This window comes from Myodes glareolus, chromosome 2 (genome assembly GCF_982192425.1).
Source record: "Myodes glareolus chromosome 2, mMyoGla1.1, whole genome shotgun sequence".
In the NCBI taxonomy this organism is placed as follows: domain Eukaryota; kingdom Metazoa; phylum Chordata; class Mammalia; order Rodentia; family Cricetidae; genus Myodes; species Myodes glareolus.
Window position 1 is genome coordinate 56,690,479 of NC_142027.1, and position 21,893 is coordinate 56,712,371.

The 21,893-nt window shown below is 38.7% G+C and overlaps 1 protein-coding gene across 19 annotated transcripts in view; it reads right to left on the bottom strand.

Moving 5' to 3' along the window:
• Positions 1–2,385: 2,385 nt before the first annotated feature.
• Positions 2,386–21,893, bottom strand: part of Hhla2 (HHLA2 member of B7 family) — an 84,051-nt gene continuing 64,543 nt past the window's right edge. For 17 of the 19 annotated variants that reach the window (XM_087900671.1, XM_087900630.1, XM_087900664.1 and 14 more), the window contains 7 exons: positions 20,488–20,841; positions 17,739–18,009; positions 16,639–16,943; positions 6,350–6,469; positions 5,130–5,312; positions 4,345–4,452; positions 2,386–2,947 (listed from right to left, as the gene is read on the bottom strand). In XM_087900671.1, coding sequence (XP_087756797.1) covers positions 2,856–2,947; positions 4,345–4,452; positions 5,130–5,312; positions 6,350–6,469; positions 16,639–16,943; positions 17,739–18,009; positions 20,488–20,841 — 1,433 coding nt within the window. In that variant the 3' untranslated portion in view covers positions 2,386–2,855. The remainder of the gene's footprint in view (positions 2,948–4,344; positions 4,453–5,129; positions 5,313–6,349; positions 6,470–16,638; positions 16,944–17,738; positions 18,010–20,487; positions 20,842–21,893) is intronic. The other 2 variants (XM_087900683.1, XM_087900682.1) reach the window with 1 other exon arrangement.

The window sequence follows — 21,893 nt, forward strand, 5'->3', positions numbered from 1 at the left end:
ACAAAGTATACAAATATAATACCAAGATCAAATGATAGAAAACTTTAGATAGGTGGCAATCAAACCAACTGCAATCTCAAAAAATTCATTACCTAAGAAAAAATGTGCAGTTATATCATATTGACAAACTTCCAAATACTAACTTCTGTCTTTTTCTTCTAAGTTGATTATTAAAATGAAGGCAACAGATTATCAAACCCGCCAGGCTCTAGGTTCAGTCCCTGCAGAACAGTTACATGGAACTCTCCACTTTTTGCAAGGCTGATGAACAAGATGCCAACTGAAGAAGCCTTCTTCAAATCATCCTCAAAGCTATCTGTCAGCAGCTATGCCAGCCGGTGTTGCCAGTTGTAACTCCCAGCAGACAGATCAGTTCTGATGATGAGATATCTTTCCCTAAGTAGTCCTAGGGACACTGACATTCTTACTCTCCAGGGTCCTGTAACTCATCATCTGAATGCTAATCAGCATTGCCCAAACAATCATTACTTAAGACTAGTGTATAATACTGTATCACATCAGTTGTCTTGTTTCTAGACCATAAATGGCTCTTTACAGTTCCACTAAGGATAATCCTGCTTCTACCTACTCTCAGATCTTGAAGCAACCTCCAATCATACAGTTCTACTGAGTTATTGGTGGAAATGCACAGTAACAGCCTAGCCTGACTGCAACAGTGATGTTCATTAATAAGGCATTTGTTTTCTAAGTGGAGCTAAAATTCTCTCCACACAGATACCCATCGCCTTATTGAAGGTAGTAGATCAGTGATTGACATTTACATCTCGAAGAGTCAATACAGTTCTGGAGGTCTTTGGTTGGTGGTGTTGTGGAGGGAGTAATTTATAATGAAAATAAATTTAATTATAATTCTTAAAGCTTGGAAGTCTAGTATTAAGGTGTTAGCCTATGGTTTGAGCCTTTTTGACAGAGCATCCCTTGACAAAAGTCTAAAGGTCAAGAGAGGCCAAGAGAAAGAGAATGTACTTTTAGAACAAGAAAACTTTTAGTTTTCCGGTAATTAACCTACTTCCATAATGTTGGTGAAGTCCTCAACACAATTGCTTCTTTGGGGGGGGGGGGTGGGTTTACCCTCCAACACTATTGCACAATGTTTCTAATACATGAGCTTTAGGACCGCATTCAAATCTGTGCATGTTAAGTAAATGACTGTCTTTACAGCAGTGGAATTGTCAAATCTGACAAGCCATCGCCTGGAATGACGGTGAGAGAAGGTGAGCATGATGTCAGTCAAGTAAATCTTCAGGTAAATGGAGGAAATCAAATTGAGGATTTCTTCTGTAAGACAAGCACAGGATTTTGCTTGCTGACTGACGCTTCTGAAGACGGCTAGAAGCAAGAAAATAAAGCATTGTCTCTTAACCAAGTCAGAATAACCTCTTTTATCTTAAGCAATGATGTTATTTGGTTTTGTAGAAGAAGTGGGAATGGGGAGGTCCAAGCCATCACTTATATCTCTGATCATAGATCCATGAGTCAGTTATAAAAGAATAGTGACACAGCCTGGGCCATGTCAGTCAACTTTAATCTGCCTTCTAGAGGTCCCTGAGTTTTAAAAGTTTTAAAACCAAGTCTCAGTTCTACCCCTTACCTATATTCAGATTAGGGAAACATGCAAAACTGTAAAATCTGATGCAGCTAAATGAACTAAACTATACATTGTATGTGAAGTAATAGTCACCTAGGGACATAGAAATATCTACAATGTATGGACTGTCAGACATCTGGACCAGTGTGAAAACTGTAGTCTGCCTCCATTTGTATACAAGTCTGTTTCTTTCCACTTTTATCAGAAGGGCAATCACACTGAGCACACTCTGGTAAGCATCTGGAATACAGTGCCCCAGATATGTTTGCAGATAAGAGAAGAAAACCAAGAAGAGCTATTTAAATAGGAATATCTCATTCAGTGAGAAAAGTTTAGTTGTATTTTCCCCAACATATTATCCTGCAGTTCTTCTTGTCTCTCCCTACCACCAAGACTTGCATAATGATATCTAAGTCAGTAAAGAAAAAAAAATCAGTTCATGTATTGGTGGTAGAGTTTTTGTTTGTTTGTTTGTTTGTTTTGAGACAGCATCTTGCTATAAATCCCAAGCTTCAAGATCCCGAGCCTCCCATGTCTACCTCATGAATGCTGGGATCTACATCTGCCCTTTCTTTTCTTTCTCTCTTATGTACTTTCATATTAGCTTTCCATTGAGGATGGTTTTGATGAAGAAAATGATACCTTGTCATGTGTTACATTTTGGGGGTGATTTCTGTCACAGTCTAGCCATGTTGGGTTTATACTACCAGGGTAGGGGCATGTGGATTAGAAACATTAGGTAGAAGGAAGTGAGATATGAAAAAAACACAGAGACATAGGATAGTAGCGGCAACTCAGTATATACTGAATACTGAATTCACCCACGTTTAATTTTCATATGTGTTTATACTCCAGTACAAAAGGGGGAAGAATGCAAGTGATTGCTTCAACATGACACAAAGAGCACCAGAACAGTTACTTGCTTCAATACTTGAGACATCAAGCCATTATTTCCTGGGTAAAGCATTTGATGCTTGGGGCAGGATACACCCTAGACCAAGTATTCCATAGGCAGCCATTCCCTATGCCAAAATTTTCTATTTTACAATGAAGGAGCAGGAATAGGTTTGAATTCTCTGACCTTTGGCCAGAGTAGAGCAGATCCACCTCCATGGGCCATGCTAATGTCTAAAACACCAAGAAACCACACCCTAGTTCAGGATTTGTAGCCACGCCTGTTGTCAACAACTTTGAAAGAGCAAAAATAAGCTCAAACTCTCTGATCTCCTGTCTGGGTGGAATAGGCTCACATCTGTGGGTCTCCACAATGCTGTACGTCATATCCATTGGAGTTATCACCACGCACAACACTCTCATCAACAGAGACAGGGCACATTTCTGAAAGAAAGAAAAAAAAGAATAAAATTCTCTTTCTAAGAATTTGCATTCTTCCTCTTTCCCATCTCTTTGTAATCATAAGTATCACCTTGGTTACTTCTCTTTTCACATCTTATCCCAACAAACAATATTAAAAAATACTTTCACTGTAGCAATATGGCATCCAAAGGAGCAATGCGTTTCTATGATTGATTCAAGTGCTCCAAAGAGGAGAATAAATACAAGTCAAACAATGAGAAATTCTTGGTTCACTACAGCTGTTGGCCAGGTTTCCACCAAGCACTAACAAAGGAAATATCCTGGCCAAGGAAGGGCTGAAAGTGGCAGTTAGGGGACAAGAATAGAATGCCATTTGTCAGGGAAACCCTTCTTTCTTAGCCTTGCTGAAAACTCTGAACCATCTAAACTTAGCCTAGAGTAAGATCATTTTAAGCAACAGAAAGCTAAATTAAAAATCAAAGCATAAGAACCATAGCATATTAAACAACAACCAGGAACCTGGAGACAGGTTAGATTTTATAGGATTTAGTATAAGAGCTCTAATGTAGGAGAGGCTTCTGTATTTCTGTTGCTTTCATTGACTAATTAATAAAGAAACTGCTTGGCCTGGTAGGTTAAAACATAGGTGGGTGGAGTAGACAGAACAGAATGCTGGGAAGAAGGCAATGAGGCAGACGCTATAGCTCTCCTCTCCAAGATGGACACAGGTTAAGATCCTTCCTGGTAAGCCACCACCTTGTGGTGCTACACACATTAATAGAAATGGGTTAATCAAGATGTGAGAGTTAGCCAATAAGAGGTTGGAACTAATGGGCCAAGCAGTGTTTAAAAGAATACAATTCATGTGCTGTTATTTCGGGTGTAAAGCTAGCTATGTGCGAGCCAGGCGGGAATGCAGCCCACCACTCCTTTTACAGAGCTCCAAATATATCTTCATTACCTCTAACTACAGAAGTATGGGGATGTTTTTCTGTCAACTTAGTGGCTGCCCTTGAGTCTACTGATATTTTAACCATTGTTGCAGCCTCGATATGTAGGTTTAAACTAAGTCTCTATCATTTTATTTTCCAACAAAGACTTGGAAGTCAGATGTGGGGGCTGAAAATCTGCGAGGTCAGAAAAGCTGAGAAGCAACCAGCTGAAATTGCCTTTTGGCCCACTTGTCCCAAAAACCAAAAAGAAGCACCAAACTCTAGTAATGCCATTTCCTTCCTTTTCATCTTTTCCATCCAAATTCCTGGCTTCTCTATGGCTAATTCATGTCAGGTAGTTGCTGACTCTGCTCACCCCCTCTCCTGTTCATGGATAACAATCTCAAAGTATCACAGAGCAATAAGATATCATACAACAATAAAGAATATTTCTCTTTATGATCAAGAGGAACATACTACCCTTACCTGAATTGTGATTGTTTACTTCATCAGAACCACATTGTGCTTCTTCCTCTGGCTGGGGAACCTGGACGCATTGGTCTCCAGCAGCAGAGTATGTGTATCTTCTGGTCCCTAGTTTGTTTGCAGATCAGAGGGAAGAAAGGGATAAGTAGGTGTGTATCCCTTCCCAAACTCCCAGCTTCTCCCTTGCATACTCTTCTTACTTTGGCTGTGTCTTCTCACTGAAGGCCACTCTAACCTAAGGGAGTGATTCGATATAACTCCCAGTTGCAGGATTGGGGAACTCTTCTCTCTCTTTGTCACCTTAAGTTTAAGTTTGGTTCTGATTCAGATGTGGAGAGCTGGGGATTAGGGGGTGAATGCATTATCTTCTATGTTAACTCTGTAAGTTCTGAGTATTCTGTGTGTTTTTCTATAGACCTGGATGTGGGCAGATTTCCAGTGCAGAAGCTGTCATTGTTAAGCAGCTTCTCCCATCTCCATAATTTGACACCCCATCTCCCATAATTTGACACCCCATCTCCCAAAATTTGAATTTAATCCAACCACAGGACCATTATAACCCAGAGGATGAATCTGGAAGCAAGTTAGACTACTTGAGATGCACCATCTCTGACTATTTCTAGTCAATTAAGTGGCGGGTGTAACAAGCAAGGCCGGCCTGCTTATTAGACTGGATGATTACAATGTCAAAATTGGTGAAATGATCCTGTGATGTCACCTTGAAACCTCATTCTCAATAATCGTTTTCCAGTAACCAAAATCTTTTACTTGCAAGAAACACATACCTGGGACATGAGATTTATCTGAACCCCCAGGAAATCCAGGGCTTTCTTGGGGGCCAGGTGGTGCTCTTGGTAGCACTGTGCTACTGTTGACACTAGTGGGCACAGGGATAGCTAGTGTACGGTCACACAGACCTGCTTCCTGAGTCTGCTTGGTGCTTGAACACCTTCCTGGATTCACATTTCCTGGAATGTGGAAGCAAACTAATCCCTAGTTTGTACAGATTCATTCCAGGTCAAGTTCTGATCATTGACGCACATTTCAATAGAAATCTAAGGACGGGTGGTCACAGTATCTTAAGGCATTGTTTTAAGTGATTATTGGACAATACAAGTTTGTTTCACAAAAAAATTAAGAAAATCAAAGCAATTTTTGAAATCATCATACATAGAACAAGGTCTGTGCAGTACACAACTGAGTCTGGGGACATGAAGGAATTAACTGCATGAGGTGGGAGGGTGGAGAATTAGGACTCAGGCATTATGCTGACCGATCACCTGGTAGGATGCATTCAGGCAGTACCCTGACCCACCCAGGATCTTATGACTGTTATGTCACAACGTAATCTGTGCACAGGTGCAAAAGGTCCCATTAGGAGACAAGCTCTGCCCATTTCAGTTCTCTTTCCCACTGTTCTTCTGAAGAGACAAGCAGATCTCTGTCCCCTTCTTTCTTTTTTCCTCTGTCTCTCTTCCCTCCCCCATTCCCTTTATCTCAAACTCTTCACTTAAGCTCTGTCTACAGGGTGTTATTTGTCTCTCGCCCACCCTAAGGCCTCTGAGTTCTCACCCACTGGTGTCTTTTGCACGCACAATCGTAACAGGGAAATACTACAAAGACAACTTTTTAAAGCTTAGTTTTATTTCCTTCTATTTTTTTCAGTGCAAGCTGATCAGATCATTCTGTTCACTATTTTAAATAATTTCGATTTTTTGTGAAAGAGCACCTGTGGTTTTCAATTCATTAAACCATCTTCCCTACTAGTGATTAAAATAGTCAAAACTTGGGAATATTCACAGTAAGCTACAGTGATTGTGCTTATATATGTTTTAATGTGCCTCTGACCTCTTGCTCAGAACAAATTTTAAGAAGCAGAATATTTAAGTGAAAATGCAAAAGAGTGTTAACAGATTTTAATAAATTTTAGAATGACTTGGAGAAAAATACATCCACAATCAGCAGTATTATAGGTGCTTTATTAAAGTCAAATACTTCATATTACCTTCAGAGTCATTGGAGTCTCTTCTCACTTTATAGTAATAGCGATATGCTGCTAGCAACATCAGAAGCAGTAAAGTCGACATCAAAATTCCAAAACGTTTGTTCTGTAAAAAACTGGAATCTAAATAAAACAAAGTAACAAGGACTGTGAACTGAAGGAAACATACCAAGTGAAATAAATGTGAGAAGGCTAGTGCCCGGACAGATGTTTACTATTTTTAAGATTGGTTGTTGCAGCAAAGGGGACAGAATTAATATGGAGAATGAATGATTCACAGAGTAAAGAAAGCCTTCAAAAAAAACTTTTAAAAGAAATAGTATAAGGAAACCATCGGTATGAATATGAGGTTGTTCTCAGCCTCTCTGTTACAAGAACCTTAGAGTCACTATAATTTCTATCAATTTTGGTCTTGGTAAATGAGAAAATTAGGAGAGAAAAGAGTGAAAACTTGAACAGCAAACATTCAACTCTGCATTTTAATTTTCTGTTGTTTATATTATATCAGGAAATTAATATTTTTTTTAAAAAAAAATACTGATTAAGAACGGAAACCTGGGTTAGCCTGTAGTTCTCCTTAGACCCTCATGCAAGAGTCTTTCCACACTGGTCTGGAGAAGACAGTCCTAAGGGAACAGTGATAGGATGTTCATAGTAATGAGATAAAGGCCTGGGGCTGATGGAGAATCTCATCAACCAATGATCTTTAAGAGGTGGGACCAGGTTAGGGTATGATCTTTTGGGAACCTGGAGAAAAACACTGGGTGGCCCAGGTTTGCTCTCTCTGTGGTTCCGGTGATACACAATTGGGCTTGAACTTCTTGTTCTCATTTCATGAGTTTGCCCCTTATAATACAGAAAAATAGTATCAGTTTATCTTGGGGTTAGCCTGGTATTCTTTGAACCAGGTTATTTCAATATGAGGCAATCATAGTTTGAACTCTGTGAGTTCAAGATCAGCTTGGTTCCAGTACAGGTCCCAAAGTTAGAGAGAAATCCTGTCTCAAAAAACAAAAAACAAAAAACAACCAAAAAAAAAAAAACAAGAAAAGGAAAAGGAATAACTGGGGGAGCGCAAGCTTCCCATATGCAGTCTTGGACTAGGATTAGGATTATTAAAATTATTATAAATGAAACATGAACTGGTGACGTGGGATTCCCCTCTGTATGCTGTGAATATGATTGGTTAAAAAAAGAAACTGTCTTCAGCCCGTGATAGGGAAGAACAGAGCTGGGTGGGTAAAAACTAAACTAAATGCTGGGAGAAAGAAGGGTGGAGTCAAAGAAAAGCCATGTAGCTCTGCTGGAGACCTACATTGAAACTTTTCCCGGTAAGCCACAGCCACATGGCAATATACAGATTAATGGAGGTGGCTTAATTAAATATGTAAGAGTTAGCCAATAAGAAGCTAGAGCTAATGGGCCAAGCGGTGATTTAATTAATATAGTTTCTGTGTGATTATTTCAGGGCTAAGAGGCCAGGAACTAACCAGCAGCCTTCCTTCAACAGCCCTCTGCAAGAGTAGCTTAACTCTTAACTTCTGAGCGGCTGGGAACCAATAAGCAGCCTCCTCCAATGAATTGGTAAATGGATTTGGATTACTAAAGTGAGACCCAGCTGATCTTACAATCCTACCAAATAGTAGGTGGTTTTAGAGCACAAAGGCTGATGTAGGGTGGAAACAATGTTTATGCATTGTTCTTTAAAATGATTATCTCTATTTATATGTCACACAGAAACAGTCCTGAACACAGTTATTATTTAATAAGTCTGCATTCTAACAATAAAAATATTAATCTTTCCATTTAGTTGCTAATTCTGAATATCTGTCTATTGTGAGGAAGAAGCGTTTAGGTAGAGAGGACAAGTTTAATTTCTAATGTGTATCCAGATGTATGCTTTCTCTTCTGAAAATAGATCTGTGGTGCAGGAGAACAATTCTATATCTGTCGATCATGTTTTAAATAAATGCTGATTGTTCAGTAGTCAGGCAGGAAGTATAGGCAAGACAATAAGAACAGAAGAATTATAGGAAGGAGGAAGACCATCCCTACCCCCAGTCCTGCCCAGATCATGGATGAAGCAAGATGTGACTTGCCCCACTGAAAAAGGTACTGAGACATGTGGCTAACATAGACAAGAATAATGGGTTGATATAAGTTATAAGAGTTAATATGAAGCCTGAGCTAATGGGCCAATCAGTTTATATCTAATGTAGACTCTCTGTGTGATTTTTTCTGGGACTAAATGGCTAGGGAACTGGGAAAACAAAAACTCCAACAAGCAGACCCTCATAATACACATCTGGAACAATATAATTACTTCATATTTTTTTCCTTTGGCCTTTAGTCCCTTCCAGAGTGAAGAGATAGATATAAAGTCACATATTAACTCAGAAAGACAATTTAGACAAGATTGCTTAGGTCCATTCATTTCAATGAAACTTTCATTGATCAGATCTATAAACTAGGAATTTGAAGTGGATTTCCAGTTTGCATGCTGTGGCCCCACAGTGACACACTTTCTCCAGCAAAGCTTCATCTAATCAAACAGGGCCATACCTCCTAATACTCATTATTGTGCCACTTACTATGCACCAAACATTCAAGCACCTGAGTCAATGGGGGTCATACGTATTCAAAGCCCCACACTGGATCATGCTTGTAGATCAAGATGTAAGCTCTCAACTGCTGCTCAGTGTCATGCCTGCTGATCTACTGTCATGTTCCCTGCCATCATGGCCATGGTCTTACCCTCTGAAACTGTAAGGCCGTCAATAGGTTTTTTTGTTCTATATGTTGCCTTGGTCATGGTATCTTACTTAGTACAACAATAGAAAAAGTAACTAAGACAGAAGTTGGTACTAAGGAGTGTACCATGATCATGGTAGTTTTGAAGGAATAGAGAATACTTTGGGATTTTGGACTAGGGATTTTGGACTAGTATTGGTTGAATACTATAAGCAGGCTTAAGTGAGCTGTCATTATAGGAGCTTGGAAAATATGACCCCACTCATAATCCCACAACTTCTGAAAAGAAAAAGCCTGTTCCTAAAGAGCAACAACAAATGAAAGCTTAAGTAAATGTCATTCAAAGAAAGGTCAAAAAGGCTGCAGAACTTCATAGCACTGGCCACAGGGTTCTATCTTTAGAGTCAGAAAAGATACAGGAACAAGAGGTTGTGGAATTTTTCTCTACAGTCAAAGAGAACTACTGACCCACTCTACTAAAGACCTTGCAAACCTGGAAAAGTCTAAGTGGTCACCCTCCCCACAAATTTCCACACTTTTCACTATTTCGGCACCTCCCCACACTATCCTTAGTTCCATGTCCTACCTTTTGTGCTTCATCATCTAATAGGTCCAGAGACTCTCTGCTCTACCAGAGATTTGGGAGAAGTCCAAGTATGCTGCCAGCCCACCAAACTCCCCCAAGCTTACACCATCTCAAGTTCCCCCATTTCTATCAACAGTTCCACACCCTCCTAATTTTTTCCCTAACTTCCAATTGGAACAGAGACTCCCTGCTCTACCAGAGATCACAGAGATTGAAGAAGTCCAGGCCATCCAGACCATAAGACCAGAGAAGAAATAGAAACCAAGGAACAAAACACCCATCCAAAAAGACAAACTCAACAAAGCCAAACTAAGGAAAGATTTGAAGAATATGTATCTAACTGAAATATATCTCTATATATCTAGAAAACCTAACATGATTACATATTGACCAACTCCTTGCTGAATGACTACTGGACCGGGGCATAAAAAAGGAAAGAAATTAAAGGCTTCCTAGAATTCAATGATTATAAATGCACAGCATACCTAAACTTATGGGATACAATGAAAGTGGTGCTAAGAGGAAAATTTATAGCACTAAGTGCCTTCATAAAGGAATTAGAAATCTCCCCACTAGCAACTTAACAACACACCTGAAAGCTCTATAGCAAAAGGAAGCAAACATGCCCAAGAGAAGTAGATAGCAAGAAATAATCAAAATGAGGGCTAAAATTAATAAAATATATACAAAGTTCATAATACAAAGATCAATAAAAAAGATTTGGTTCTTTGAAAAAAATCAACAAGAGAAACAAACCCTTATCCAAACCAACGAAAAGACAGAGAGAAAAATCTAGGCAGTGGTGGTGCTTTCCTTTAATCCCAGCACTCGGGAGGCAGAAGCAGGCAGATCTCTGTGAGTTCAAGGCCCACTTGGTCTACAAGAACTAGTTCCATGACAGGCTCTAAAACTACAGAGAAACCTTGCCTCAATAATAATAATAATAATAATAATAATAAAAAGAAAGACAGAGAGAGAATATGCAAATTAACAAAACAAAAATGAAAAGTGAGATATATCAATAGATACCAAAGAAATCCAAAAAATCATTAGGTCATATTTCAAAACCTGTACTACACAAAATCAGAAAATCTAAAAGAAATTGACAATTTCCTTGAGAGATACAACTTACCAAAGTTAAATCAACATCAGATAAATTATTTAAATAGATCTATAAACCCTAAGGAAAGAGAAACAATTATTAAAAGTCTCCCAAATGAGGGCCTTGGACTTTCCACAGGGCGGGGTTCATTGCCATCTCTTAGGATTGGAGATAGGTAGGGTAAGAGAGTGTGTGGAGGGAGAGGGAGGGGAGTGGGAGGAGGGGAGTCAATTGGAATTTAGATTTTTTTTAAGTAATAAAATAAAATAATAATAAAATAAATAAAAATAAAATAAAAAATAAAAATCTCTCAAACAAAAGAGCCTAGGGTCAGGTGATTTTAGTGCAAAATTTTGCCAGACCTCCAAGTAGAGATGATATGATCATTCCTCAAATTATTCCACAAAAGAAAAACAGAAGGAACATTATAAAATTAATTTTATGTGACCACAGTCACCCTGATACTCAAACCACACAAAGATTCAACAAAAGAAACAGAATTGCACACCATTTTCCCTCATAAACATAGATGCAGAAATATACAATAAAATACTCCCAAACTGAATTCAAGAACACATCAAAAAGACCATTCATCATGATCAAGTAGGTTTTATTCCAGAGATGAAGGTCTGGTTTAATATATGGAAATCTTACAATGTAATCCACCATATAAACAAACTGAAAGAACAAAAACATTGCCATCTCATTAGATGTTAAAAAGGCCTTTGACAAAAATCCAACACCCTGACATGATTAAAATATGGGAGAAATCATGGATACAATGGACATACCTAAACATAATAAAAGCAGTTTACATCAAGCCAATAACCAACATCAATTAAATGTAGAGAAACTCAAAGCAATTTCACTAAAACAAGAATCAAGACAAAGCTGTTCACTCTCTCCATGCCTATTCACTATGGTACTTGAAGCTCTAGCTGAAGCGATAAAACAACTGAAGGAGATAAGGGAACACAAATTAAAAAGACAGAAGTCAAAGTATCACTATTTGCATATGATTGATAGTATACATAAGCAACTCCAAAAAGTCTACCAGGGAATTTTTACAGCTAATACATACCTCTAGCAAAACGGCTGGATACAATACTAACAACAACAACAAAAAAAAAATCAGTAAACCTCCTATATACAAAGGAGAAATGGATTGAGAAAGAAACCAAGGAACAACACCCTCACCTTTCACAATAACCACAAAAGAGAATACCTTGGAGTAACTCTAGGCAAACAAGAGAAACACTTGTATAACAAGAACTTCAAGTCTTTGAAGGAAGAAATTGAAGAAGATACACAAAGTTGGAAACATCTCCCATGCTCATGAACTGATAGAATTAGCAATAGTAAAATGTCATTTTATCAAAAGCAATCAACAGATTCAATGCAATCCCCCTAAAATTTTCAGCACAAATCTTTACAGACCCTCAAAGAACAATGCTCAACTTTATATTTTAAAAAAACCACCCAGGATAGCTATAACAATCAAATACAACAAAAGAACTTAGAGAGGTATCACCCTCTCTGAGTTCAAACTCTACTACAGAGCTACAGTAATTAAAAAACCTCATGGTATTGGCATAAAAATGAACAAGTAGATTAATGGAATCAAATCAAAGACTCGCATATACAATCACACACTTACAGACACCTGGTTTTTGATAAGGAATCCAGAATTATGTAATGGAAAAAAAAAGGAAGCATCTTTAACAAATGGAGCTGGCATAAGTGGATGTTAGCATGTAGAAGAATGCAAATAGATCCATATCTATTACCCTGCTCAAAACTCAAGTTCAAGTGATCAAAAACATCAATATAAATCCAGTTACACTGAACCTAGTAGAATAGAAAGTAAGAAATAGCCTCGAACACTTTGGCATAGGAGATAACTTCCCGAATATAACATCAGTAGCACTGAGAGCAATAATAAATGGGACTTCATGAAACTGATAAGCTTCTGTAAGGCAAAAGACACTGGCAATAGGACAAAATGATAGCCTATAAAATGGGAAAATATCTTCACCAACCCCACATCTGACAGAGGGCTGATCTCCAAAATATATAAAGAACTCCAGAAACTAGACATCAAAAAACAAATAATCCGATTAAAAAATGGGGTACAGATCTAAACAGAATTCGCAACAGAAGAATCTCAAAAAGCCCAGATATACTAAAAGAATTGTTCAACATCCTTAACCATTAGAGAAATGCAAATTGAAACAACTCTGAGATTCCATCTTACTCCAGTCAGAACAGCTAAGATAAAAAAAAAAAACACTAGTGGCAGCTCATGCATGTGTTGATGTGGAGTAAGGGAAAACTCCTCCAATGTGGTGGAAAGACATATTTGTACAGCCCCTTTGAAAATCAATATGGCAGTTTCTCCGAAAATTGAAAATTAATCTACCTTAAAAGACCCAGCTATACCACTCCTGAGCATATACTCAAAAGGCACTCCATCCTACCACAAAGACACTTACTCAGCTATGTTCATAGTAGCTTTATTCATAATAGCTAGAAACTGGGAACAACCTAGATGTCCCTCAAAGAAAAGTGGATAAAGAAAATCCATTTACACAATGGATTATTATTCAACTGTTAAAAAAGAAAATTATGAAATTTGCAGGCAAATGGGTGGAGACAGAAAAATCATTTTGAGTGAGGTAACCCAAACCCAGAAAGACAAAAATGGCATGTACTTGTTTATAAGGGGATATTAACTATAAGGTAAAGGACAATCATGCTACAGTCCACAGACCCAGAAAGGTAAAGAAACAAGGAGACTCAAGGGCAAATGCATGACTCTTTCGGGGAAGGGGAAATAGAACAGATATTGTGGAGGCAAGTAGGGACAGGCAGCAGGAGGGATCATGTAGGGGGAAGATAGAGAGAGGGGGAGTACTGGGAGAAACAACTTGAATTTGGGGGACAATTCTGGGGCAAGGTAAGAAACCTAGTGCAATGAAAACACCCAAAAATCCATTAGGGTGACGCACGTTATGACTCCTAATAATGGGGGATATGGAGTTTGAAATGACCATCTCATAAAACCAGGTAAGGTCTCCAGTGGTTTGGGACTCCAACCTAGCCACAAAGCCTTTGTGCTACAACTTGTCCTGTTAGCAAGACGTGCTGGGGCAAAGGTGGCACAGAAATTATGAAAGTGGTCAACCAATGACAAATCCTGCTTGAGACCCTTGTCATAAGAGTGAGCCTATCCCTGAAACTGCCTGGAAGATCAGAAAGCAGAAGCTGGACAGCCCAGAGACCAAGGATACAACAAAACAAGCCATGTGGAAAGAAGTAAATCAAATGATTCCTAATGATATTCAGCTATATTCAAAGACAGGAGCCTGGCATAATTACCATCAGAGAGGTTCCATCCGGCAATTGATGGAAATAGATGCAGAGACCCACGGCCAAACATTAAGCAGAACTCTGAATCCTTCAGTAGATGGGGAGCAAGGATTGTAGGAGCCAGAGCAGTCAAGGACACCACACAAAACCTAACAGAATCAACAAACTTGGGCTCACAGAGACTGAACTGACAACCAGGGAGCCTGCATGGGACTGACCTAGGCCCTCTGTATGTGCTATAGTTGGTAACTTGATGTTTTTGTGGTACTCTTAACGGGGATCAGGGAGGAGTCTGTTTCTGACTCTTTTGTCAGCTCTAGGGATCCTTTGCCTCCTACTGGGTTGTCTCATTCAGTCTTAATATGAGGACAGATGCCTAATTGGACTATGCAATATTTGGCTGATATTTCTGAGAGGCCTAGTCTTTTCTGAAGGAAAGTGGGAGAGACAAGGGACTACGAGGAGAGGAGGGAGGTAAACTGTGATCAGGATGTAATATATGAAAAAATAAATTAGTAAAAAAAAATTTAAATGTGAACTTCTGAAGCCAGAAGTATAGCAGGGAACTCCCTGCATGGTAGTCTAGAAGAGTCATTGGGTGAAGCCCTGAAGGTGAAGCCTGGATTGTGTTAGAGACCCCAAGATGCAGGAAATGTGAGAGTCAAGGATGGCTATATACAGAGACTTCATCACAAAAGTGATGTGACTTCATCACAAAAGAATGAAGTGTTTTGCAGTCAGAAAGCTAGAAGGGCAAAGTGATTTAAGCCCTTTGACATCAGACATGGAATTAAATGATTTGGTGTTGGATCTGTTAGGTTTCAGTCTTGACTTTATAGCAGGTAATAGTTAAGGGATCATCTTAATCTTAGAAGAGGCTGGACTTTTAAATAGTGTTGAGACTAAAAGACTTTGAGGACTTTTGAAGTTGGACAGGATGTACTTTGCACTGCAATATGGACACAAGTTCATGAAGGCTAGGGAGTAAAATATGGTGGTTTGAATGAGAATGGTCCCCACAGGCTCATATAATTAAATGCTTGGTCTTGGTGAAACTATTTGAGAAGGATTAGGAGGTGTGGCTTTGTTGGAGAAGGTGTGTCTCTGTGGGTAGGCTTTGAGAGAGTTCTCTCTCTCTCTGTCTCTCTGTCTCTCTCTCTTTCTCTCTCTGTTTCTGTTGCTTGCTTGTAGATCAGATGTAAGCTCTCAGCTACTTCTCCAGTACCATGCTAGCCTGCCCATTGCTATGCTACCTTCAATAATGGCCATGGGCTCTAACCCTCTAGAACTGTGATCCCAGATTAAATGCTTCCTTTTGTGAGTTGTCTTGTTCATAGTGTTTTGGCATGGCAATAGGAAACAAGAAATCAAGCCTCAGTGAAAAATTCTTTTCCAGTACCATGACTGTTCATTCTGGTTTCTTCCCTGAGAGAATGCTCCTGCTATGCCTCTTCTCGGGGAGTATAGGAAGACTCTTTCCCTGGCCCTACAGGACAGGGTATATTTGAGGATGCAAGGTTCAAAAGAACAAAACCAAAAACTTTTCCATAGATGGAATTTTACTGTTGCTTCACTTTGGCTGAACTGAAAACTGAATCTCTGCTTAGGAAGATAGGGCACATGTAGTCTTCACACATTTGCTTCCTGATTGTTTTTCTATACTCCAAAATGAATCCAATATGAGGCAACAGTTTTAAAAATAGAATTTGGGCTTCTCTGCATTTTACATAAAACCAACACTCTTATTGGAAAGAAAAGTAGGAAGTTTAAATGCATCCTTATTTTTTATTCTATATCGTCAAAAGGAGTTTTATCATTCAGCATAGAAGCTTTCTTTGGAAGCGATATAACACATGGATAACTAAAAATTTATGAAACATCTAATAATTTTCACAATCTCAAATATCCTTATTAAGGGATGAAAGAGAGCTGTTAGTGTTTCCTCTATGTCAGGGTGGTAGAAGAATGGTGGGGAGGCCAGCCACCTCATCCAGAAAGCCAATTTCACTTCACATATTCCGAGTCTTATCAGTGGACTAGGAGTAGTTTTTATAAACAAAGAATTTTCGCAACTGACTGCAGTGAAAAGTGAACTGAACCAGGCACATTCTTAGTGCTTCAAATACCATGTGACTGTTTCCACCCGATTAACAGACATTCACGTGTTTCCCAGCATCCAGCAGTTCCCAATTCTAACGTCCCCTATGCCTACAGCCTCAACTCCTAACCAAGGCATGAAGATGTATAGTACACACAGCAATGAGGAGGAGTTGAAGGTACTAGAGCCACCAAAATGCACGTTTTCCTTCATTTCAAAACACAGAAAGAAGAAAAGGCCATCTTCTAAGAGTAACTTTGATCAAAAGATGGCATGTCATCTACCACCATGAGCAAAAGTATCTCCATCAATGACATCGTGAAAAGTCTTAACTAACCTTTGTTGCGACACCCAAAAACCATTAGTGTGCCCTATTTGCAACTTACCTACATGCAGCCTGTGGACGGTGAGTAATGTGTAGTCAGTAGAAGAAACATTACACAAGTATTCCCCACTGTCTGAAGCACGAAGATCTTTCAACATTAGGGAGAAATATCTCAGCTCTTTATTCCCTGAGAATTGAGGGTCATTAGTAGTTGTGTCCTGTGAAGAGTTCGGATGCCAATCCAAGATCGAGGGTGCCCCATTTACTACCTTGGACCAAGAAACTTGGAAATCTTGATTTAGTAGAGAAAAATTGCGGCTGGTTGTACACCAGAGAGAAATAGAGTCACTTTCATTCTTCCGATGACTACCTAACAACAGAAACAAAAAGGAAACTAGTAAAGATGAAACTGTTGGCTGGATTTTGTAAATTTCCTTAAGATTAGGAAAGAATACAAGCTACATTACTGATGTCTGTGGGAAAAGCATTCTGGTGTCTGTATTGTAGAGTTTCACACACGAGAAACTGCCCTGGTTCTAGTTTAAAATTTCCCTCTAAGGTTATAGTAGACCTTCAAGTTGTGCTAGAGTGGGGTCTTCCAGGGAGGAAAATTCCTGGATTTTAGCTCTTCTACCCTGAAGAAGCACTCTGGAGCATTGGACCTGCTGCTAAGTTGGCAGTCCAAGATCAATTCCCAGGAGCCACGTGGTAGAAGGAGAAAACCAATTCTTGCAAATTATTCTCTGGCTTCCTCATGCTCAATCTAGCATTATGTTGCCCCCAATCAGTAAAATAAAAATGTTCTTAGAGATCAATATTTAAAGCCCAACAATAATTACAGTTAAACTTAATAAATCTTTCAACTGGAGAGAATCAGGGGCTGTGATCTGCTAAAAGACACATATTCCTGTGCAGGTGGGAAATCCTGTTTAGAGGAGGAACCATAGAAGAATAAACATTCATGGACAGATCTCCAGTGTTTTCACTCAGTGTAAAAGTACCCACTGAGGTACTATTTTATGAATAGGAGCTGATTCTCAGAACCAATGTGGTCAAATTATCCCTTCTGCAGATTAGTTTTCTTTCTTGTTTCCTTGTAGATCTATCCCCAGCACCTCCCAGCACCAAATACAGCACTGTACACAGAAAGTCCAGTGGAACCTACCTGCCAATGTCCACTCTCCTCTCCATGTTTGATTGAGAAGTGAATTTTCAATAGTACACTCAAAAGACGAATTTGATCCTGTAATATTCAGTGTACTACTAATATTAAAAGGGCCCAGAGCTCTGGTTTCTTGTAAACTGCTGTTAGAGACATTTGTATTGTCCATTTTCCACGTGATGTGTGGATAAGGGTAAACACTCGGGATACTGCATACCAGAAAGCTCTCTGTGTCTCTCTTTTCATATGTTATTAAAGGTGTGTGAAAAGCTGCACAAAACAAACAGTGAGTTATAAAGAATTGTTTTTTATCAATACCTTTGTAATAAAAGCTAAATTTTTATGAACAAAATCTCTCAAATACTTAAAGAAAAAATAAACCCAAACAAAACTAAAAAAGATGATGATTGTGTATTGTTGTCCAAGAAGTATAGAAAGAAGATGCATGATATACAACAAACAACCACTATTCTCTGGAAACTTCTCTGACAAATTTAATGGCCTCACTAAGCAAGGAAATGGGGTCAAAATCTATAGAGTTCAGGCAGCAGTCCGGACTTCTTAGCTACTGAATCAGCCAACTTAAGTTTTATTTTTTAAAATACAATTTTGAGTCAAGATATAAAACAGTTAAGTGAGTCAGAGGAAGAAAGAATAAGAATTAAATTTTAAAAATATATTAGATAATATCCCCCTGACGCATACAGTACTGAACAACACTCTATTATACAGAACACTCTAGCTGTGCACACACTTACATGCACTCATATTCACTTGCCAGAGTACTTAAAAAACGTGATTTTTCTTCCGGTCCACTAATGTATAGCAAATATTGCAATAGAATAAGTCATATGATTTTTGTGATTTCCTGAAGCATATGAAAGCAGTTCTACATTATATACAAAGTCATTTACAGATGCAATAGTTTTATAATTGCTTTGTTTCATTTGAAACAGATTCTCTTCATGGAGTAGTCTGCCCTCAAGTTATGGATCCTATTTTCTCTTTTTCTCTTTCTCTCTCTCTCTCTCTCTTTCTTTCTTTCTTTCTTTCTTTCTTTTCTCCCCTTCTTCTTTTTTTCAAGGCAGAGTTTCTATATGTATTCCTGGCTGTCCTGCAACTCACTCCGTAGACCAGGCAATCCTTGAACTTACAGAGATTCACCTGCCTCTGCCTCGCTGGTGCTGGGATTAAAGTGTGCCCCTCACCACCACCCAGCAATAGATCCTATCTTTTCAACCTCCCTAGTGCTAAGATTATAAGTACATGTCACCATCTTGTGTTCTATAATAATAGCATTATGTCTTGAGATCTATTCTCAGCATTTGAGATATCTAAGTCACAAGCTTCCTCTCAAGGCTCAGTGGCCGTAGTAGAAGTAAAGAAAAACTGTAAAAATTACAGGTTGTGGAGGACTGAGGTAAAGTAGTGTCTTCTGGACATGACAGAACAATTGCATTCATGAACTTACAAAAGCTATGGTCGCTGCACAAGACCTGCAAAAGATCAAGCCAGTGTGGGGAAGGCAAGGCATGAGCCTCCATGCAGGCTGAGAAGCTACTGTTGATGAGGCTAGGGAAGGGATCATTTTTTTTTCACGAGTATGACCCCCTAGTAGGTTGACCATGATCTACTAGATGGCCCCATACTCATACATATACGGGAAGCACTAATTACATACAGTGGGTTATTTAAAAAGAAAAAACAAACAGGAAGTTGGGAAGGGAACATAGATCCAAGAGAAGTTAGAAACGGGGAAGGGGATTAGATATGATCAAAATACATTGCAAATTTGTATAAATAAAAACAGTATATGTATTTATAACTACAAATTACCACTGAACTAACAACAAATTCATAATAGCAGCAAAATTGACTGTGAAATAAAGAATACTATCTAACGACCATGTCAACATTAACATATCATATCAATAAGAATTCTTGGTAGTATGATTAATTATGAATAGGCCACAATATTATTTCTATTATTTCTTAAGTCTAAATTGCATTTTAGTTTAATTAAACACAAACTTAACCATTGGCAACCATGAGTACATTAATCAAATAGTATGGTTAGAGTTACAAACATAGTTACTGCAGAGAAGATAAAGTGATGCAATACCAACAGTAACTTCTATTTTACTTCAAAAGGATCAACATAGAACCTAGACAACAAAGAGGACTCCAAGAGATACATACATAGATCTACATAAGAAGAAGAAGAAAAAGACAAGATCTCCTGAGTAAAGAAGGGGAGCAGACAAAAATGTAAAGGTCAATAAAAACTATTAAAAAGACAACTTAAATTCACTATTTCCTGTCACCATGTTGGAAGAGATGTTTAGGGCTGATAATATTCAGTGCTGGTAGAACTACTAAGGAAATGAATTACTTAGCTGCTAATGTTATTGGAATCTTAAAACCTTACTTCTTTTATTTCAGATAATTTGTCATCATTTTATGTAACTATAAAGACATGTACCATAAAAGAGTCTGTGATTAAAAAAAAAAACACTGGACACCCCAAACACTCACCAACATGGGGAATGGATATATCAATCATAACAGACCCAGGCTATGAGACATTGTACACTGGGCACTGTCTATGATATTATGCACTGAAATAATGAGGTAGATTTGTAGGAAGTGACTTGAGAAGACCTTACCATATTAAATTCAGAAAAAGCTGTTTCAGAATTATATCAAATTATATCATTACGCCTTATTAAAATTTGCATGCTCACTTACCTCCCACTTTTAGCACCACTGTGTTTCTAGTATGTGTACTTGTTGTTCCCACGTAGCAGATATAAATTCCTTCATCCTGAAGACTCAATCTTCTAACAGTTAAAGAGGCATTTCCATTGCTAATTTCACTAGGAACGAGGGATGTCCTGTTTGCATATCTAAAATACTGATTTTCCAATTGGTCCTTGCCACTGTAGTAACTGTGAACATAGTTATCTTGATTTATCCAGTGAATTACAACTTGAGACCCACTCGTAAACAGGCAAGGGAGAATGACATCTTCATCATATCTTCCAAGAATGAGTTGCTTGTTATCACTGTTACGGTGACTCAAGAGGACTGGGAAGAATAGGTCTAACATGCAGAGCAGAGACAAAATGAACAGGTTAGTGGCAGGTGCTTGTCAGGGTTTATGTCAGGACTGCCTGAGTGAACCTTCTAGAAGAACAGCCTGACTACATCTCAAGAAGCTCTGGTTTGCTAGTCATTGAAAACAAACCCTGACACTGTGGTGGAGTATTTTCCCTTTCAGTTGAACTGAGTCAAAATAACTGTGAGATTGGTAAAGTCCAAGGCTTAAGCATATTAGTTTGTGACCCTCTTGACCAGCAGTCTGTCTCTCTCCAAATCACTGCTGTGGTACTGGGAAGAGTGAATTCATAAGAATTCGTCTTTGATAGCTACTGCAGTATTAGTAAGTTTTGAAGCTAACTAGATCCAGAAGACCCTAAAACTGGGAAGAAATTAGTTTTACTTAGCCAATAAGTACATGCAAAATTTAGAAGACAATTCTGGGTTCAACAGTCAGGTAGTAATCTGGAAGACAGTCTCAGTCCAAGAGGACACAAACCGGAGACCAAAAAAAGAGAAATGAATTATTTCATTGACCTACTTTCTTCAGCTAAGATCCTGCTCAGTGTGGTCTGGACAATGACCTGCAATAGTCGTACCTTTTGGGTTCAATTAAGTGACTATTAAACATGTAGCAAGCAAAAGTAAAAGAACAAATAAGTAGCAGCAGGCAGATAAATCCGAAGACAGAGAGCACAGCGCCATCCCTCATGTGCTTATAGAATCAAGCAGAAATAACTCGGGCCACCAGAGTGAGAGAGTAAACAAAGGTAACACCCTCAAATCAGTGCTGGAGGTCCCAGCTGAGAGTCTCCCCATTGATAAACTTCTAGTTTCCTGTTTCCACTGAAAGTGTTTTGTGTGTGTGTGTGTGTGTGTGTGTGTGTGTGTGTGTGTGTGTGTGTGTGTGTGTGTTTATCTTGGAATTAAACAATAGCAATGTCTGTGAGGCATGGTTTGGCTTCTATGAGTTCTCAAGAACACAATGTTTCTGATGAGTTTATCTGTTTGCTCCCCACCCATACTCCCCGTTACAGAGAGCCAAGTGGCCAGCC